This window comes from Protopterus annectens, chromosome 3.part0 (assembly GCF_019279795.1).
Source record: "Protopterus annectens isolate FY-2018-M chromosome 3.part0, PAN1.0, whole genome shotgun sequence".
Taxonomy (NCBI): domain Eukaryota; kingdom Metazoa; phylum Chordata; order Ceratodontiformes; family Protopteridae; genus Protopterus; species Protopterus annectens.
Genome location: NC_056731.1, coordinates 1,935,925,684 through 1,935,944,614, shown reverse-complemented (window position 1 = coordinate 1,935,944,614; position 18,931 = coordinate 1,935,925,684). Strand labels below are relative to the sequence as shown.

At 43.3% G+C, this 18,931-nt stretch overlaps 1 protein-coding gene across 2 annotated transcripts in view; it reads left to right on the top strand.

Moving 5' to 3' along the window:
* Nucleotides 1–3,762, top strand: part of ELP6 (elongator acetyltransferase complex subunit 6) — a 372,934-nt gene extending 369,172 nt beyond the window's left edge. For both annotated transcript variants that reach the window (XM_044066019.1, XM_044066020.1), the window contains one exon: nucleotides 2,795–3,762. In XM_044066019.1, the coding sequence (XP_043921954.1) occupies nucleotides 2,795–2,923 (129 nt within the window). In that variant the 3' untranslated portion in view covers nucleotides 2,924–3,762. The remainder of the gene's footprint in view (nucleotides 1–2,794) is intronic.
* The last annotated feature ends 15,169 nt before the right edge of the window (nucleotides 3,763–18,931 follow it).

The window sequence follows — 18,931 nt, the reverse complement described above, 5'->3', positions numbered from 1 at the left end:
AAGGGTGCATTTTAGGCTGTCAAGTCTCTGGCAGTTCAGGAAACCAAGCTAAGTCTGCCCAACCCAGGTTGAGAGGGTGACGGACTCTGCTTAAGGATGTTGCTGCTGGTTTAAAGTCCATGATCCTGACTGACCTTCTGACTGGAGTGTGGGAGATGTTTGACACCAACAGGAATCCTACTCTTCACATTTATTCTTAGTGGAAGAGCTTGCCCATCTGGGTAGAGAGGCATTCTGTACTGAAGACACGAAAGTGAGTACCACATGTTTAATCCTGGTACCTTGGCTTATCGCCTTCAAAGAGATAAGCCGAGGTACCAAGATTTAAACATGTGGTACTTACTTTCGTGTCTTCAGTCTTATTTTTTTCATGTGATTTTTCTTTGGGTTTTGTTTAGGCATTCTGTGCTGCCCCTCTGTCAACTTGCAGTTTTTTCTGACCTGTCAAGACACTTGTATGAATTGGGTTTCAGTTTTTCCATGCAGGGAATTCTGCACCCCCATTCTCTCTGGAAGAAGAACCCTTCTCTTTGTGACTTGAATTTCATGACTGACAGACTTCCCAATCCTTCAGTTGTTCCTGCAGGTTCAGTGTCTCTAAACTTTATCCAGTAAGACTGTTTTCTTGGTGGCCATCCCATCTGCTTGTAGGATTGATACAGAACAGTTGGTAGTGTCCTTTGTTTGAAAATAGGAGGGGGCGGGGCTTGAGAGTTGCTAAACAGCATTTACTAAGTGCAGTGCTGTGTTTGGGTTTTCATCCCGGACAACATCCCCTGCTTCCAAATTAACAAGTGCTGCTTTCAAAGGCCATGCTACTCCTTGCTGCTCCCAGTCCATTATGGATCAAAGGAATGTAGGAATTGCGAGGCAACCCAGTCCAGAGGTCATTTGCCTCTTGACAATGCCCACCCTCAAGTTTATACCCCCTATGTCTAGAAAGGCAAAACAGACTTATCTAGGGATGAATTTGGGGATAACTGAACATTTATCAGGTTTGTCTGGGGATGAATTTGAGGATATCTCTTCAGTCTTCAAAGCTGGATTTTGGATGCAATGATGTCACTTTGCTTAATGTGCAGGAGTAATTTATTCCATAGGCTGGGAAGATGTTTGATAGTAACTGTCCTCCTAATGAGCTCCGTTTATATGTTTTTTTTGTTTTTTTTAATGGACTATTAGCCTTGATAAGATATAAGAGGTCAGAAAGAGTCAAGTCCCTCATGGCACAGAAAGCCAGACATTGTCAAGCTTTTGACACAGTGTCTCTCCAAGAACTGCACTACAAACTCTACTCACTCCCTAGGACTTTAACATTCATCTCTCACATGGTTCAGTATCTACCTTATCTATAGACTTCAAGCTGTAAAATGGGAAAAAACATCTCCGTTTCGGTGAACATGAGGTGCCTCAAGGATCTATCCTTGATCCCTTACTATTCAGTGTTTCCATAAATACTGTACATACCACAAGTAAACATGCTACTGTCGTTCAATATGCTGAATATTCCACACTCGTTTGTACTGCCTAAAACCTGCAAAATCTTCAAACCCAAACCCCAGGAATCCTTTGGTTCCATTGAAACATGGGTCAATAACTCTCAATTACTATTAAACCACAAGAAGAACAAACTTATTCTGATTATACCTAGACAATACTCTGACAAACCTCTCTTCACCATTACTTCTTCCGACCACACCAGAATTAAACTTGGTATCTCATACCAAGCTCCTGAGTATTACCATTAATGATATCATGACATTTGGCGTCCACATAACAAGCTGTCAGTAAAATGCACAAAAAACTTGGCATCCTGTATCAAGCTAAACCTTACCTAGCTGACCAGGCTAGTAAACCATTGCCTCTACTCTTTTACCCATCCTTCTGTATGCTGCTCCTGTATTTGCCATCTTGCAAGCTACTTAGTGAACATGCTTGAAAAATGCTGCAACAAAATTGCTAAATGCGCAACTGATATGCCTTATAGATCCCGTCACTGCATGGTACCAAACAGATAATAAATCGAGTAGAATTGTGTCATTATCTAATATTCACACTACCAAGCACTGTTCAAAGTCACATTTTTTCAAGTTGAAAAATGCCTAACACTAAAAAATACATTATCCAACCTCACTTCCCATCTAGGACTCTTCACTCTACCCACAAAATTCCTAATGCATCCAGTTAAATCAAACAATACAGCAGGTGACTCGTTGCAATCCTCTCATACCTCTAAACTTTGAAATTTCATTCTCCTCTCATTCAATCAAGCTAACTAACAGAAATCCTTCAAGCTGTTATTGAAGCAACACCTAAAAAGGCTCATGGCTGTGCTGAGGCACCACAGCTGGTTAATTTCCTAAACTATCCTTATCCATTGTATCCCATCCTTATTCTAGAATAACTGCTTGGCCAGTAATCCCCTACCTTATCTTACTTTGTTGGTCTACTTCGCTACATACCCTCCTCACCTTCACTTTGCTATGAAAGTTCACTTTAGAACTTTCCTACTATTTTTGTCATTATTGTATTCTCAGTCACGCTATGTACATGTGTATGTATATGTTACTTTTTGTATCTTGTGGAGTTTTTCTCTTTGGGCTTCTGCTAAAAAAGGCTCTACCTCCCAGTTGGACTTTACCGGTCAACAAACCGATCAATAAATAAATCATCTTGAGATTTTTACAGTATAAGATAAAAATCTGTTTTCAAAAACATATGTATTGATGTAGGCTTGTGGCAGGCTTTTTAAAACTTCCCTAGCATTTTAAGACTTTTTCTCTTCATTTTGCAGGTGAAGATAACTTGGAGAGAGCCTCCACAAACAGCATTTGGATCAGATGTTACAGAACTTTACCAGTATAAACTTCTTGATAAGAATGTTTCCTTCTTTGCTCGAGGAACATCAGCAGCTGTCCTGTAAAAGTAAGCCCAGGGACTGCTGTACTATCACATCTAAAACCTGCAGGCACTGGCTGTGTGTTGCACATTTTGGAAACTGATTAAAGGTAGAACATCTAATTTCTACCTATAAACAGTCAGTCACTTAAATTTCATCCGTGAGGAAGGAAAAAAGTCAGCATGGCTAACTGCAGTAGGAGGGCAACTTCTTTGAAGAGTTGGTACCATCACTGTGGTCATTACACATAACAAAACACTTTTGGGCTGCCAATTCTTAATGTGCTGAAAGCAAAAACAGTGTTGTCTGATTATCTGTGCTTGTAAGATGGATGGTATAGAAACCCTTAATCACTGTTGCACAAGGAAGAAACTGAAGAAAAATCAGACTTTATTTCCAACACATTGTGAACCTTTAATGTATAAAATTTAAAGTTATGTTGGTGCATTTTTTAGGTATATCTCATCAGGTCACATGAAACTTTACATATTTTAGTATCATGGTAAAGCTGTTGTGCAGCAGTCAGCTAGAGAACAGTCATGGTTACTTGGCATGCCAGCAGCACTGTGATCAGCCGTGGTCCTCTTTCCTATAGTTTCTACCATCAACATATCCCTGGATTCCACAAGCGTTTTGTTTATTCACATTCTAAAACCTTTATTTTATCTGTACCTAGCTAAAAATGTCCAAGAACTAGGCTTGTGATCCTTTTCTTTCATTTTAATTACAAGAAGTCTTTAATAAATTAAATATTTGTCTGTTCCATCCCTTTTTATCATATCCTTTCCTGCAGGACCACTGTAAAATTCAAATATATACCAAGCTCTAAAAGGCAGTTTGAAATTAAATTGTTTCTAAAATGGTTTGTGCTGATTTCATACCCTTCACTGGAATGCATAGGAGTAGTTTTGGTTACTCTTAAAGCATCCACTGCATTTACTTCAAAAGTGAAGAAAGTTTGCAATTTTTTCAACATCAGATTTTTTAAATGTACAAAACATGAAATATGTGTTTTGAATGATAAACAGCCTAATTTCTCAGGGGTCATCTCAAACTTCTTGGTGGTTACTTGTCTACAACAATGGCTTCACATAATCAGGGTTGATGTATGCATGGTATATAAAACTGTTAGCTCCTACTGCCCGTCTCTGCAAAGGAGCAGAGAAAAATTTTATGTGTTGGCACTAGTCTGTAAGCACTGAAAAGTAAAGCGTTGCTTCTGCTTATGATGTTTTGGTAATCAAACTGTTAGCTACTCTCTATAGATTTTAGCCATTCTTGAGTTCCTGTCAGAACATGAACATGGAAATAATTTTTACTGAAACTGAAGTGTGTTGTGAAATGATTAGTTTGCAGGAAGCAACTTGGGTCTGAACTTGTTTATTCCTATAGTATTCTGGTACTACAACCTCCTGATGGAAGGTATAAACAGCTTCACAGCTCTCTCACCCTCCAGAGAAACTGGCACATATGTCCAAACTTACACCAAAGTACTATATGAACATTTATATAGCTGCATGGAATCGGGAATACCAGACAGGACGAGAATCATCCTCCTCAAGGAAGAGTAAACCTGTCTGGTGGACATCTACAATAAATGAACTCTATAATAAAAGGAAAAAATTGCTGTCCAGGACCAAGAAGGAGCAGGTGTCCAATTGGAAGGAATCTGTCTTTATCCTGAACAAGCAAATAAGAGCACTAGTGAAATCCTGCAAAGCAAACTTCAAGTCCAAACTGGCCACATCTAGTAAAGACAGTCATAAGGCTTTCTTCACATATGTATGCAATCTCAAGGGAAGCACCCAGATCTGCTCAGACCTAGTGGTCAAGGGACACCACATACACAAGCCCTGTAGATATAGCCAACCTGCTGGCAGAGTGGTTCAGTGAAAACTTCACTTCTCTTCCCCCCCCCCATCAGCAAAACAGGACATCCCCAGTACCTGCCCCCCTTCCCTTATCTCTAGGGAACAAGTCATCACTGCCGTTTCAAAGGCAAAAAATACAGCCTCCATGGGGACCCGATAACATCCCAGGCTGCATCCTACATAAACTCAGGCAGGAACTTGCAGCACCATTAGGCACCCTATTCAACCAAAGCCTGAGTACATCCTAGCCAAGTGGAGGACAGCTACTGTCATCCCTTTACACAAAGGTGGAGTGTCCCCCAATCCAGGAAATTATAAACCCATCAGCCTAACTAGCCTGATCTGCAAGGCCATTGAGCGGATTATCATGGACCTCATAAACAAGGACTTTAGCAGCCTCCAGGCACTTAATCCCACACAGTTTGATTTTGTCAAGAGGAGGTCATGCCTCTTAAATTTGGTCGACTACTTTGAGACAGCCACCAAGGCCACAGACGAGGAGAAGATGGTGCACACTGCCTACCTTGACCTGGCCAAGGCCTTCGATTCTGTTCCCCATTCAGGTATATATAATAGGTAAACTCTCTCAACTAGACATCAATCCATATGTTACCAGATGGGTAGCAAACTGTCTCACTGGTAGAACCCACCTAGTCAAAATAGGAGAAGCCACCTTTTGTAGACCCGTAACGAGCGATGTACCCCAGGGATCGGTATTGGGGTCTCTGCTGTTTGGGATATACTTCTCAGAGGTGCAGGCCAAATCTAGTGGGCTGTGGCTGACCAAGTTTGTAGATGACTGCAAACTGGGTGCTGTCATCAATTCCCCTAGTGATGTGGACATCCTCCAAGAGGGTCTTACCCAAACAATTGACTGTTGCCAGAAACATGGCCTCAAACTGAATGCCAAAAAATGCATCATCCCTTTTGGGGAGAATGACTTCCCCACAAATTATCACATTGATAATAAGGCACTAAGAATGCAATCAGTCGTGAGGTACTTGGGAACCCAGGTTGGTAGCAGATTGACTTTTGACCACCATATTGCCTCCGTTGTACAGAAAGCTTTCTACATGGCCCACCTCATTAGAAAGGGTAGCTCATCCAGGAACAAGGTGGTTATAACATCCCTGTATTCTTCCCTTATAAGACTGATTATTGAATATAATGCCCCTTTCAGTGTGTACTTCACAAAGCACATGCAGCAGCTGGGGAGACCACAGAGATTCCTCACCTGGAGAATCCAAGGCCACAAACATCTGCCCTACATAAATAGGCTAAAAGCCCTGTCCCTCTACTCAGTCTCTTACAGACTCCTCAGAGGTGACCTCTATCTGGCATACAAAGGAATCTCAGACCCTGCCCTGATGGGATTGCTGCATATCCGCAAGTCAAACTCCACTCGAGTAACCCACACACACACGACCTCAACCTGGTCTGTGACATCAATAGGACTTGTTGGCAGGACAGATTTGTGCCCCAGAGACTCTCCCTTTTGTGGAATAGACTCCCTCTCCACGTAAAGCAGAGTACCTCATTAAACCTTTTTAAGCGCAACCTGGATAACTGGATGGGGAACAGAAAATACACTCCTGGGATTCCACCTATGTCCCTGCTGGACAGTGACATAGGGTGCTGACTTATTAGAACGTGGGCTAGATTCTTGGCTAGGCTTGTAAGGGCCTCAGGGCCAATAGCCTAGTAACTTCCTATGATAAAGTATTGTCTAAACAGTTGAAGGTAAAGAGTTGCAATCAAACAGTAAAAAAGACAAATTCCTATGTAACTGAAGTGGTGGGGGTTGAAAGTAGACATTTAAGTGATAATTTGTTGATGTGCTTTCAGCATTTTAACAGTCCTTACATTCATTTTTCAGTGTACTTCAGCCACTTTGAATTTAAATAAATACAATAAGCACTTACCTTTAAATGAAAAAGAAGATTCAGTTTAATTGTCCCAAGTGTTTCTTGAAATTAATTATTTTCATGCAGACACTTAAGCAGTTTGTTCTCCCTTTCCTATGTTTTAAAATGTGATGGTGACAGAAATGGTGGGGGGGGGGATTAAATGACATAGAGGATGTGAATTTCTCTGGGGTGTTTAACAGCAGAAGAAGTGTAATTTTCAACTGTAGACTGCTTAAAGCACAAGACACAAAGGAGCAGAAAGCTAATTATTTTCTACAGTAATCATTTTGTTTAACACCTTTATTGAATTATCACATAAATCATAGGCAAAACACATTTATATAAAAGAAAACAATCATGTTAACGTTCACAGTTACAAACATATTATACATCACATATATTCTTTTATACAATCATCAATCCAACATTACACAAAAACTGATCAATTCCTGCCTTTCCTTAAACTTCCCTAATCCTCCAAAACATTATTCTGCGTGTTTTGTTACCACAGTTTCCAATTTTTTATGTAATTTTCTCCATTCCTTTTCTAAAGATCCCACTTACAGTTCTTTTATCTTTGTTACAATATTCACAACTTCAGATACTCTGATTTACATTTTCTAGTAATTGATTTTTTGCCAGCTACCAGAATTAAACTTAACAAGGCCTTACTATGTGTGGGCAGTTCAGATCCTGTATCCCAGCTCAAAAAATAATTTCCTTAGTTGCACCCATTTGCTCGGCCAATATTTCTGACACTTTGTAGGGAATTTTTAAAGTCTGACAACTCATTATACTCCCAAAACAAATTGTTCCCAGTAACTTTTTCTTTCCATCACACCTCCAACATTTGCCATCTAACTGAGGAAAAATTATTTGGAGTCTGCTTGGGCTATAAAATACCTGTGCAAACACTTCCAAGCAAAAATCCTAAATCTTCTAAACTTTATTGCAGATTTGGGAGACATACATATATCCTCCCATTGTGTGCTTGTGAAGTGCTTAACCAGTCTCTCTTCCCAATCTTTTCTAACAGTTCTCTGATTGACTCCTATAGTTAATGTGCAATATTTTATATGCCATACTAATGATACTTTTTTAATTGCAGCTTTTGTTCTGGATCTAACTAGGATTTCCCTATCCTTTTCTCTTTGCTTATACTCTGATATCAATCCCTGATAGGGAAGGCAGTCTGTAGCCTGCAGTCCGAATGTCTTCTTGGCCTCCTCCCACTCTGTTACCTTTCCCTGTCTAGTTATTTGCCCCAATACCTTGGTTCTTTTGCCAGTTTTCACCAATAAATTACAACTCCTCTTGTATATCCTAATTGCAGTCATCCGTGTTGGTGGAATATCCTTTCTCCATTCTCGTCTTGGCTTAGTTGTTAGAATACCTTCTGCTACTTTGAGTATTGTATTTTGTTTAATTTCTCCAAGTCTTTTGTGTTTCTGTTGCTATGATGGGAATGGACCCCATTCCTAAGTCAAAGTACTATTAAAGATCATGAAATTAGTATTGTTTCAGTCTTTGATGTCAGCCAGAAGTGCTCTTCGCAACACCCATAATGTGCCCAGTAATGACGACTTCTGCTGTTCGTATGGAGTTACATGTATTGGTAACGTATCTAAATACAATTGTAGATTCTTTTTTATAAGACCCACTGCTCCTACTACTATTGGAATTGTCTGGGTATCTTTCTTCCACGTTGTTCTCATTTCTGCCTGCAAATCCTGATATTTCGTGACTGTGTGTCTCTCTACGCAAGATGCTGTAGTCACTGGGTGTAGTGATTTCAGTGATCAATACATTCATGGACCACTATATCTGGTTTTCTCACATCTGTCTTTTGAATTGTTGGTAATGGGTGATCCCATGTAATGTAGACTTAATCAGTTTCTATGATGTTTTGTGGCTTATGTTTCTAGTGTTTTTCAGCTACTTCAGTAGCATAATGTTTATACAATCCCCAGTGCAACAGTCTTGCCACATTATTATGCCTTTCAGTATACAGTCCTTCTGCTGTATGTCACAACCAGCAATGAAGTGTGTGACTGTTTCCAATTCTGTTTTACAAAACCTACATTTGTCTGTTTCTCCCACATGTTCAGTGGACTTTGTAAACCAATGTGTGTGTGTGTGTGTGTGTGTGTGTAGCCTACTGATGTTCTTCATCTCACATTGCTGCAGTCCTTACACTTGGGTAGTCCGCTGTCCTCGGTCGGCCCGAATATCAAAGTATAAGGCTGACGTCGGTCAGGCGCATTTGACTGGCGTCAGGGCGTCAGGGTACAAATGCGCATGACCGACGTCATATCCTCAGTCTTTTTTGCCGCATGGTCCGATGCAGAAGCAGCATTGCAAGTGCCGGTTGGCGTTCTGAGATTTTTCGATTTAGAAGTTTCAGACCAAGTTCAAAGTTGGCTAAGTACCCCGTTGGGAATATTTTAGTTTTTCTTGCCTCAGTCATTTACGGATGTCAGAAAAGTCAATAATTGCATTTCTTGTGGGAAACAGATACCGCATAGAGATTACCATACTTTGTGTATTCCTTGCTTAGGGCCTGAGCACGACGTTGTTGGCTGTCGCTCTTGTGCTAGATTTAATAAACGCACTATAAAGAGAAGGTTGGATTGTGCAAGGTTAGTCTTTGGGAAGCGGTGCAACTATAAAATGCCGTCGGATGCTCCGGCGCCCGCTTCTTCAAAGAAGCGCAAGGACAAGGCAGTTAAGCCTAGGCTAGAAGAGCCGTCTGTACCGGACGCCGGTTCTTTAGAGGTGTCGGTGGAGCCGGTGGCTCCACCGGAGGTTTCCTTGTCTTCCCAGGGTGAGACCTTATTATTGCAAGATGTGGCATCTCAGGAGACAAGTCAGGCTGAGGGGGCTTCTCAGGTTACTATACTCCCCTCCCTTCCTAAGGTGGCTAGGCCCTCTCCTTCTGTTTCAAAGGCTTCTCCCAGGGGCAGGCCAGGTTTAGCTTCAGTTGGTGTTACCCCTAGCTCTTCAGGTACTGTGCCCAAGAAGCATATGCTTAAAATGGCAGAAGATTTGATTACTTTGATTAGGGGTTCTATGCCCCCTCCTGATAAGAGACCTAGGGTGGAGCCTGAGCTGGGGGGTTTTGAGCAGGCTTCAGATGTTTGAGTCTTAGACTTGCAGGAGTACTCTCCTTATTCTGATTCTGATGTGGATGATTCTACTCCTTCTGCTACTCCTCCTGAGGATTTTTCTTTTTCAGAAACTCTTCATTCCATGAGGGAGCATTTTAAGTGGGAAGGTCAGGACTTCTCTGATTCCAGGAAAAGGCTTAGGGAATTCCTGTTTTTACCCCAGCATAGGCCTTTGGCTATACCTCCTGTTTTGAATGTAGTGGAAGATGTTTTTACAGAGGCTTCTCTTAATCCTGATTCTTTGCCTCCTGCTCCTGTTAAGCGGATAGGTATTACAGGGTGCCTGAAGCTCATAAGTATCTTTTTAAGAGTCCTAGGGCAGACCCAGAAACTGTTAGCCAGGGGCCTAAAGGTGTTAAGGCTTCTGTTGTTAAAAATCCGGTTCCTGCAGACAAGGAGGCTCGGGCCTTGGATAGATGGGGAAAGAAAGTCTATACTTCTTCTACTCTTGCTATGAGGGCTCTGAATTGCCAGTTTCACATGTTGAAATACCAAAACTATCTCCTTTCACAATTGGTCTAAGGTTGATGCTCTGGCAGTAGGTATTGATTGTAAAGAGTTGCAAGATTTAGTGCATGTTTCTGAACAGGTGGGTAAGCATTCTTTGCAATGTGGTTTTGATGCTGTACAGGCCTCGTCTAGGGTGGCTGCCACTGGGTCAGTTCTTCGCAGGCACGCCTGGCTGAGGGATCAGAATTTGTCTGAACATGTTAAAACAAGGATTTTAGATGCTCCTTTACAATCTGGCGTGTTGTTTGGTCCTCCTGTTGAGACAGTTTTAAAGAAAATGGAAGACAAGGCTAAGTCTATGCAGACTGTTAAAGATTTTTGCAGGTCCAGCCTCCAAAGTTTAGTAGAAATTGGCCTACTAAAGGGTGGGCGTATCCTTCTTATGATTCCCAGTCTAGGGGTAGATCTAGGCGTGGTAGGGCAGAGCTCAGGGCTCTTTCAGGCCTAGAACAGGGAGTTCTCCTGCACAGGCTTCGGGTGAGGGCAGGGGTCAGTCCTTTCGTAAGCAGACCCAATGACCTACCTTTTCAGATGCCAGAGCCTGCTCGTCTGGCAGCACCTTTGGGAGGAAGGTTGGCACTTTTCAAAGAAAATTGGAGTTTAATTACCCAGGACAGATGGGTATTGGATATCATACACCACGGCTACAGGTTTTATTTCCATACCTTGCCTCCTTTCAAAGGCATGCCAGGCGTTCCTCCTCAACAAAGAATAGAGGCTCACAAACGTTTCTCTGTTGCTCCAACTAGGGGCCATACAGCCGGTCCCTCTGCCAGAAGTGGGCCTAGGATTTTATTCTCGCCTGTTCCTAGTACCAAAGAAGGGGAACACGTGGAGACCAATTTTGGATTTATCTGTCCTCAACACTTATCTGGACATTCCCAAGTTCAAAATGTTGACGTTGCAGCAGCTTTTACCTCTGCTGGGCAAAGATCATTGGATGGTAACTTTGGATCTCAAGGAGGCTTACCTTCATGTTCCTATCAGACTCAGTTGCAGAAAGTATCTGCGTTTTCGAGCTGGGACTTCTCACTATCAGTTCTCTGCATTGCCCTTTGGCTTATCTACTGCGCCCAGAGTGTTCACGAAAGTTCTGGCTCCAGTGATAGCTTTCTTCAGACTAAAAGGAATACAGATCTATCCTTATTTGGACGACTGCCTAATTCTGGCTCAAGGAAGGGAAGAGCTTCTTCATCATTTGGAATATGTGATAGCAGTGCTAAGATGCCTAGGGTATTCTGTGAGGAAAATAAAGTCCAGTCTAGTACCCTCTCAAGACATGTGCTTTCTGGGTGTGAGACTGAATACAGCATCCCAGATGGCCTTTTTAACCCCGGACAAACTACAGAGTCTATCCCTTTACTTCCATCAACTATCTCATCAGTCCGGGCTGACTGCAAGGACAGTCCTTCAAGCCTTAGGGTTCATGGCATCTTGTATTCTGGTGCTTCCCAATGCCAAACTGCATATGAGGAAGCTACAATGGTATCTCAAAAATGTATGGACACAGCACTGCCAGGATCTGGACACTGTCATTCAAATAATACCTTGCATTCAGAAGGAATTTTTGTGGTGGGCTCAGGAATGTCACCTAAACAAGGGACTCTCTGTGACCCGGCCAGAGGCGAGTCAGATTTTAACGACAGATGCCTCAGACAAAGCTTGGGGAGCTCATCTAAATGGAAAGTGGATACAAAACAAGTTGCCTGTCAGACTACAACATCTACATATCAACATGAAGGAGATGTTAGCAGTCCAGTTTGCATTAATAGCTTTCAAGGAATTCCTTCTTCCAGGACAGCTGTTGATTCTAACAGACAACACAACTGTCATGTGGTACATCAACAAGCAAGGGGGAACGCATTCTTATCCTCTATGCAGGCAAGCAATGATTTTGTGGGAGACTGCTCTCAATTTACAGCTCAATCTTCAGGCAAGGTTTCGGCCAGGAGCACAGAACTCCTTAGCAGATGTGTTGAGCAGACGAATTATGGATCCCCACGAGTGGAAATTGGATCCTCATGTATTTCAGAAATTGACAGTGTCATGGGGAACTCCAGACATAGATCTGTTAAGCTTCTCCACTAAACCATCAGCTGCCAAAGTTTTGCACAAAAAGGTTTCATCCCACAGCTTGGAGAGTGGATGCTCTTTCTTTCAATTGGAGCAATCTTCATGTGTATGCCTTTCCACCTCTGCCTCTCCTCCCAAAGGTACTTCTGAAGGTCAGACAGAACAAGCCAAGGATGATTTTAATAGCTCCAGATTGGCCTCGACAGCACTGGTACCCGTTACTAAGAAGTCTGGTACGGAAGCCTCCATGGCCTTTGCCTTCGATTCCACACCTGTTGTCACAGGAGGACAGCCATTTGCTCAATGTCAAGCTTCACTCTCTGCACCTAACAGCCTGGCATATTCTGTTTTGAACCATAATGGGCCTCCACTTCCTCAGCAAGTTTTGAATGTTATTTTGGAAGCTAGAAGGCCTAGTACACGGAAAGTGTACGCGGATAAATGGAAGAGATTTTTATTTTGGAGTGCAGCAAGAGATTTTGATGTTTCTGGGCCTAATTTGAGTGTGGCTCTTCAATATCTTACTGAGTTACTGGACAAAGGTTTGTCTTTCTCTTCTATTAAGGTTCATGCTGCAGCAATTTCAGCTCACTATGATTGTGACCCACCATTGTTTTCTCATCCTTTGTTCAAGCAATTTCTTAGAGGGCAGAGAATATAAGACCCCACGAAAAGCTCCTGCTCCTGCTTGGGATCTCAATTTTGTGTTGGAGAAACTCACTCTACAACCTTTTGAGCCTGCAGCTACTGCTGAGTTGAAATATTTATCATGGAAGACTTGGTTTTTATTGGCCATTACGTCTCCAAGAAGCATGTCTGAATTACAGGCCCTTATGGCGGTTGAGCCTTTCTTGATTTTCCATAAGGATAGGGTATCATTACGCACTAATCCTTCCTTTATGCCTAAGGTGGTTTCTAGTGTGGCTTTAAACCAAACTATTCATTTGCCTACTTTTTATGCAAATCCCCAAAATAAAGGGAAAAGATTTTGCACACTTTAGATGTTCACAGGCAGTTCGTTATTATTTGGACAGAACTAAAGGGTTCAGGCAGTCTCAGCAGTTATTTGTTTCTTTTGCTTTGAGTTCTCAGGGCAAGCCTGTGTCAAAACAAACTATTTCTAAGTGGATTGGGTTTTGCATTGCTTTCTGTTATTCCCATCATGGCAAGGAGATTCCAGCTGGGATTAGGCCTCATTCCACTAGGGCTACTGCCACTTCAACAGCTTTTTGAGGGGTGGCAACCAAGGATATTTTGGAGGCAGCTACTTGGAGTTCTGTGCATACTTTCTCTAGGCATTATCACCTGCCACTTTACTCTAAGTCCAGGGCTGGTTTTGCCACTGCTGTTTTGCAGGGCATTTTGGCGGCTCCTGCTTCCTTGTAGTTAGCCATCCTCCCTTACCTCTGCTTTGGGATTCTACCCAAGTGTAAGGACTGCAGCAATGTGAGATGAAGAACATAGTACAGTTTTGTACCTACCATAAATGTAGATGTTCGAAGATCCACATTGCTGCAGTCCAATTTACCCTCCCTCCTTCCCCTCTGTAGTTAGAGGTGGTTGTGTGGGTTGGGTTGTACATATTGTGTATATTGTCTATATTGTACATATAGTTAGTGCAAGGGTGGTTGGTTGGTTGTTTGCTGTCTTTTAGTTTTGACCTTTCTTTTTAGGGTCTTCTGACATCTGGGGCAAGAAAAGACTGAGGATATGACGTCGGTCATGCGCATTTGTACCCTGACGTCCTGACGTCAGTCAAAAGCGCCCTGACCGGCGTCAGCCTTATACTGATATTCGGCCGACCGAGGACAGCGGACTACCCAAGTGTAAGGACTGCAGCAATGTGGATCTTCGAACATCTACATTTATGGTAGGTACAAAACTGTACTTTTTGGGCCTCCAATATTAACATTTCATCTTTTGATTTGAACTCGCCTCTCCTTAACCATTTCTGCATTCAGTCCTGATCAACATGAGGTTCTTCCAGAAATTTTCTATACTTTTTACTATATTTATGCATTTTCCACATTTCTTGCCTTCTGATCTGATCCTTCACCGTATATTATTTCTTTTGTTTTTTTTAGCAGATTTGATTGCTGCCTGATTTTTATCTATTTCTGGTTTGATTTCCATTCCTGCTTGACTTTGATATGCTTCTGCTAGACTAAGCAAGGGAAGTCATTTTACATTTATTCTCCTCACGTTTCAAAACTTTCACTACATTTGGGTCCTGTGAGGTCAGCAGATGTGTGCATTCCCATGATTGCAGATCTATACATGTAATCAGTTTCAAGGAGGCCCATACCTCCTTCTGAACGGGGAATGTGTAAACTTGGTATGCACTGATTTTTGTAAATCATTTGGTGAGCATGAAGCATCCTTCTTGATCCTTCGTGTTTTCCTATCTAATCTATCCAACACGTTTTGAGGCCAGTCAATCACTCCAAAACTATAAGTTAGGACAGGAAGAACAAATTGGTTTATAGCTTGAATTTTGTTCCTAGATGTCAATGCTGTTTTCAGGATTAATTTAAGTCTTCTAAAGTACTCCTTAGTAAGTTTTATTTGCATTTGTTCATGTTTTATTGTTCCCAAGTATTTATGCACTCCCTCTTGCTTAAGTTCTTATATATCACATTCTTGATCCAAACTGATGATCTGATGTTGTTAATCCTCGTTCATTCCTTACTGATGGGTTATCGGTTCCATCCTCGGAACTGAGCCAGCCAATATCAAGGTCGCTTCAGCCAAAAACTCTTGAGCCAAGGTCCTACCCAGAATGCTGTGCTCCCTGTTACCTTGGATCTCGTTTGCCACGTTGCTGTACAGACGTGTCAAGCCACTCTCTCAGCTAAGTGTCTAATTTTTGAAAGTTTTATACGTTGTTCTTACTTTAAATATTTTCAAACAGTTTATACTAATATTTTCCTACCCTATCGTGTACTTTAGACTCTCTCCCTTTAGTCTTTTCCCTTTATTGCCCTTTTTCTTACCTTTGAGGTAATTACAATGGTAATCCTTCCTTTTCTCTTTTTACCCTTTTTGGGTAGCTTTTTCTCTTCCTTTTGGTACTTTCTCCATTTCATTATGTCGGATAAGAAAAGTAGCATTGGTTTCAAACAGTGTAAGGATTGTGGCTGTAAGTTACTGCTTTCCAATGGCCATGACTTATGTGTCTACTGTCTGTCTCCCACCTTACTGTGGATCCCCCATGTGGGATTTGTAAACATTTTTATACCAGGACTCTTAACGAGAGGAAGAATAAGTTAATTTTGAAAGGTCTTCTCAAGTCTCCTTTCTCTGAGGCTATTTCTGGGTCGGAGGGCTCACCCCCTCCTGTTAAACCCCATAAGAGGCATTCTTCCTCTTCATCATCGAAGTCGCTCCCCTCTTCTCCCTCTGGAGATCGTAAGGAGTCTACTCATGTTGTATCTTTCAGCTTTTCCCGGTTAGGGATCGCCACAGCGGAACTCTGGTCCGCTAATGATTGGCAGTAGATTTTTACATACCGAGTTGCCAGCCCCGACGCACAACCTTCAACGAAGGTACGCCCATACACGCACATCTCCACACAGAAAACGCTTTAGCTGAGAATCGAACAGGACAACTTCTTGCTATGAGGCGACTACGCCACCACCGCAGCATACAAGCAGTTGACTCATAAGAAGGTGAAATTGATTACTACTTCGGCACTGACAACTGTGACCCTGTCGGCTCCAGGCTCGGCACCACACCAAATAATTCTGGCTTCAGCCATGTCTTCCTTATCGATACCGGCACCGGAGTTCCCGGTGCAGACAACTACGGCTCCAACAGTCCCGTCACAGCCCTTACTGGCACCGTCCATGCAGGTACAGTCTCCTTCAGCACCGTTGATACAGTCTCCTTCAGCTCAGACTATGACTTTTCTGTACTCCACGGCACAGACATTTTTGGCACTGACATGTTCTTCGGTGCAGTCGTTTTTGGCACCGTCCTTATTACCGGTGCAGACACTTTCTTCGGCGCCGTACCCATCTGGGCAGACACCTTCAACTACTATGGCGCTGACGTCAGCGCAGACTACTTCCACACCATTTTCTTCAGTGCAGACGTCCTCAGTTCTGGGCTCTGCACCTATTGAATTAGTAAGGATCAAGTATTCTCCTTCATTGAATGCATTTGCTGGCAGTCAATATAGTCCTTTTCTAGAAAGGCCAGAATCACCATCAGCTTTCTCCATGAGGTCAACCAAGAGTCTCTCTGAACAAGATGTGTTGTGGCTTGTTGACCAGTTGCTTGTGGCCAGAGGTATCTGTCACCTGTCGAAGTCCATGTTCCCTTCTTCAGGTGAATGTATATCTCCTCAAACTCCAGTGTACACACTCCTCCTTTGACTTCTACCAAAGTTTCAAAGCCTATTACTCCAACAGCAACTTCCCTTCCTCCGACTGCAATAGTGGATCTCACTTTGGAACCAGAGTTGTACTTGTGGCCCTCTGTGCACTGGGCATCAGGCTCTTCTCAGGCCAGTGGCTGTGCTATGGGGGCGGACATTCCTGGTTCTATACTGATTTTTTTCTATGGCACCCTCCAGGGATCCTCTCTCTCAATGTTCACAGTCCTCTTGAGACTCCTGGTCTGGGGGTGGACTCGTATGGGCAGGGTGTGACCACGGTTCTGAGGCTGTCGTGCTCAGTTCCGGGGCACTTGCTTCCACTGGCAAATCCCACATGTCAGAGTCATCTCCCCCCTCTGTGCCGCAACTGTCACAAGCCACAACCACCGGGCACAAGGGCCTGAGGTTTTTCCTCCTCAGGAGACCCCCTCTTTGCAGTCTTCCCCAGAACCTCCCACTGAGGAAGTACCCCGCAAAGCGTCGTGCAAGAGGAAGCACATGGACTCCCTGAGGAGTTGGATGGATTTTGGTGATGGGGAAGAGTCCCCACAGTCACCCTCTGATGAGGTATCATTTGGTGACATCCTCGAGATCCTTAGACAGAGGGGTGACTGGAAGTCCTCTAATCCTTCCTCTGAGAAATCCATATTCCTGCAGGTATTTTGTGCCCGGCCCCCTACCTCCTGGGTCACCCTGCCTGCCATTGAGCTCGTCCAGGTCATTGTCCAGCACACATGGAAGGCTCATGACACCCTGGAAGCGATACCAAGGAGACCGGATAAAATATTATCGCCCCTAGCTGAGAACCCACAGTGGTCACAAGATCTTCCAGTAGATGCTATGGCGGTGGCGGATGCAACTAAGAAGGATTTGGCAGAAGAGAGCCAAACTGTCCAACTACCCAACAAGGAGTCCCGGCCGATTGACAGACTAGGGAAGCATGTGTTTGCTGCATCGCGTCTTATTTCTCACGCAATGGAAGGAGCGGCTAGAGCAGCAGGTGCTGGTATAGTCACCAGATGACATGCCTGGATTCAACTTTACGGACTCCTTTAAGGCTTCCTTCATGAACGCCCCCATCAAGGCCACTTCTTTGTTTGGCCCTAAAGTGAAAGATATGCTAGCAAGGTGCAAACAAGATGGCAAGACCCTGTCTGCCATTGGTGTCAGACACTCCACTCCTCAGTGATTCTACTTCAGAAATCAGAGGAGCAGGAAGATGTGGCACAGGAAATCACAGGGCTGTTTATGGGATGCACGTGCCGAGTTCTCCCCTAGAGGTAGAGTGGGAAACTCCAATAGAGGATGCCCCTTTCGGGGCAGAGGAGGTCCACGAAACCAGGGTTCCAGAGATTCCTTCTCTGGCCAACCCTATCAGCGCTTCTGAAGTGTTGCCTGACTGCTCACCTTTGGAAGTGGTTGGAGGTCATTTTTCCTTGTACCCCGCTGTCTGGCAAATTATAACCATGACTCTTGGCTAAAACTGAATTTCCAGAGGCTATGGCATCCCCTTCCATCTTTGTCCAATCTCATCCAGAGTATTAACCAGCATTCCACCCAGTCAAAGGGCAGCAGCAGCACGCAAAATCCAAAAGCTGCTGCAAAGAGTCATCCAGATGCCCCCCCCCCCCCCCCAGACCAGATAGGATCTGGTTTTTACTCAAGGTTCTTTTTAGTGCCAAAAAAGACAGGGAGGGGACTGGAGACCAATTCTGGATCTCAGCACACTGAACAAATTTGTAAAAACAGAGAAATTCCGGATGGTCACAGTTCAGTCTATCCTTCCTTTTCTGGAAGAAGACGATTGGATGTGCTGTGTAGATCTTCAAGGTGCGTATTACCGCATAAAAATGGATAAACGTCAGGAAGATATCTCAGCTTCCGCATAGGAACCAGTCACTACCAATTTTGAGATCTGCCCTTCTCTACAGCCCCCAGAGTGTTCACCAAATGCATGGCAGTGTTTATCACTCATTTGTGACTTCAGGGATTCCAGACATTTCCATATCTAGACGACTGGTTCCTCACCGCCCCCACCAAGCGTCTACTAGAAGAAGCCCTGCACTACACTGTCCTAACAGCTCCAAGCTTGGGAATCACTATAAACTGGGAGAAATCCAACACGA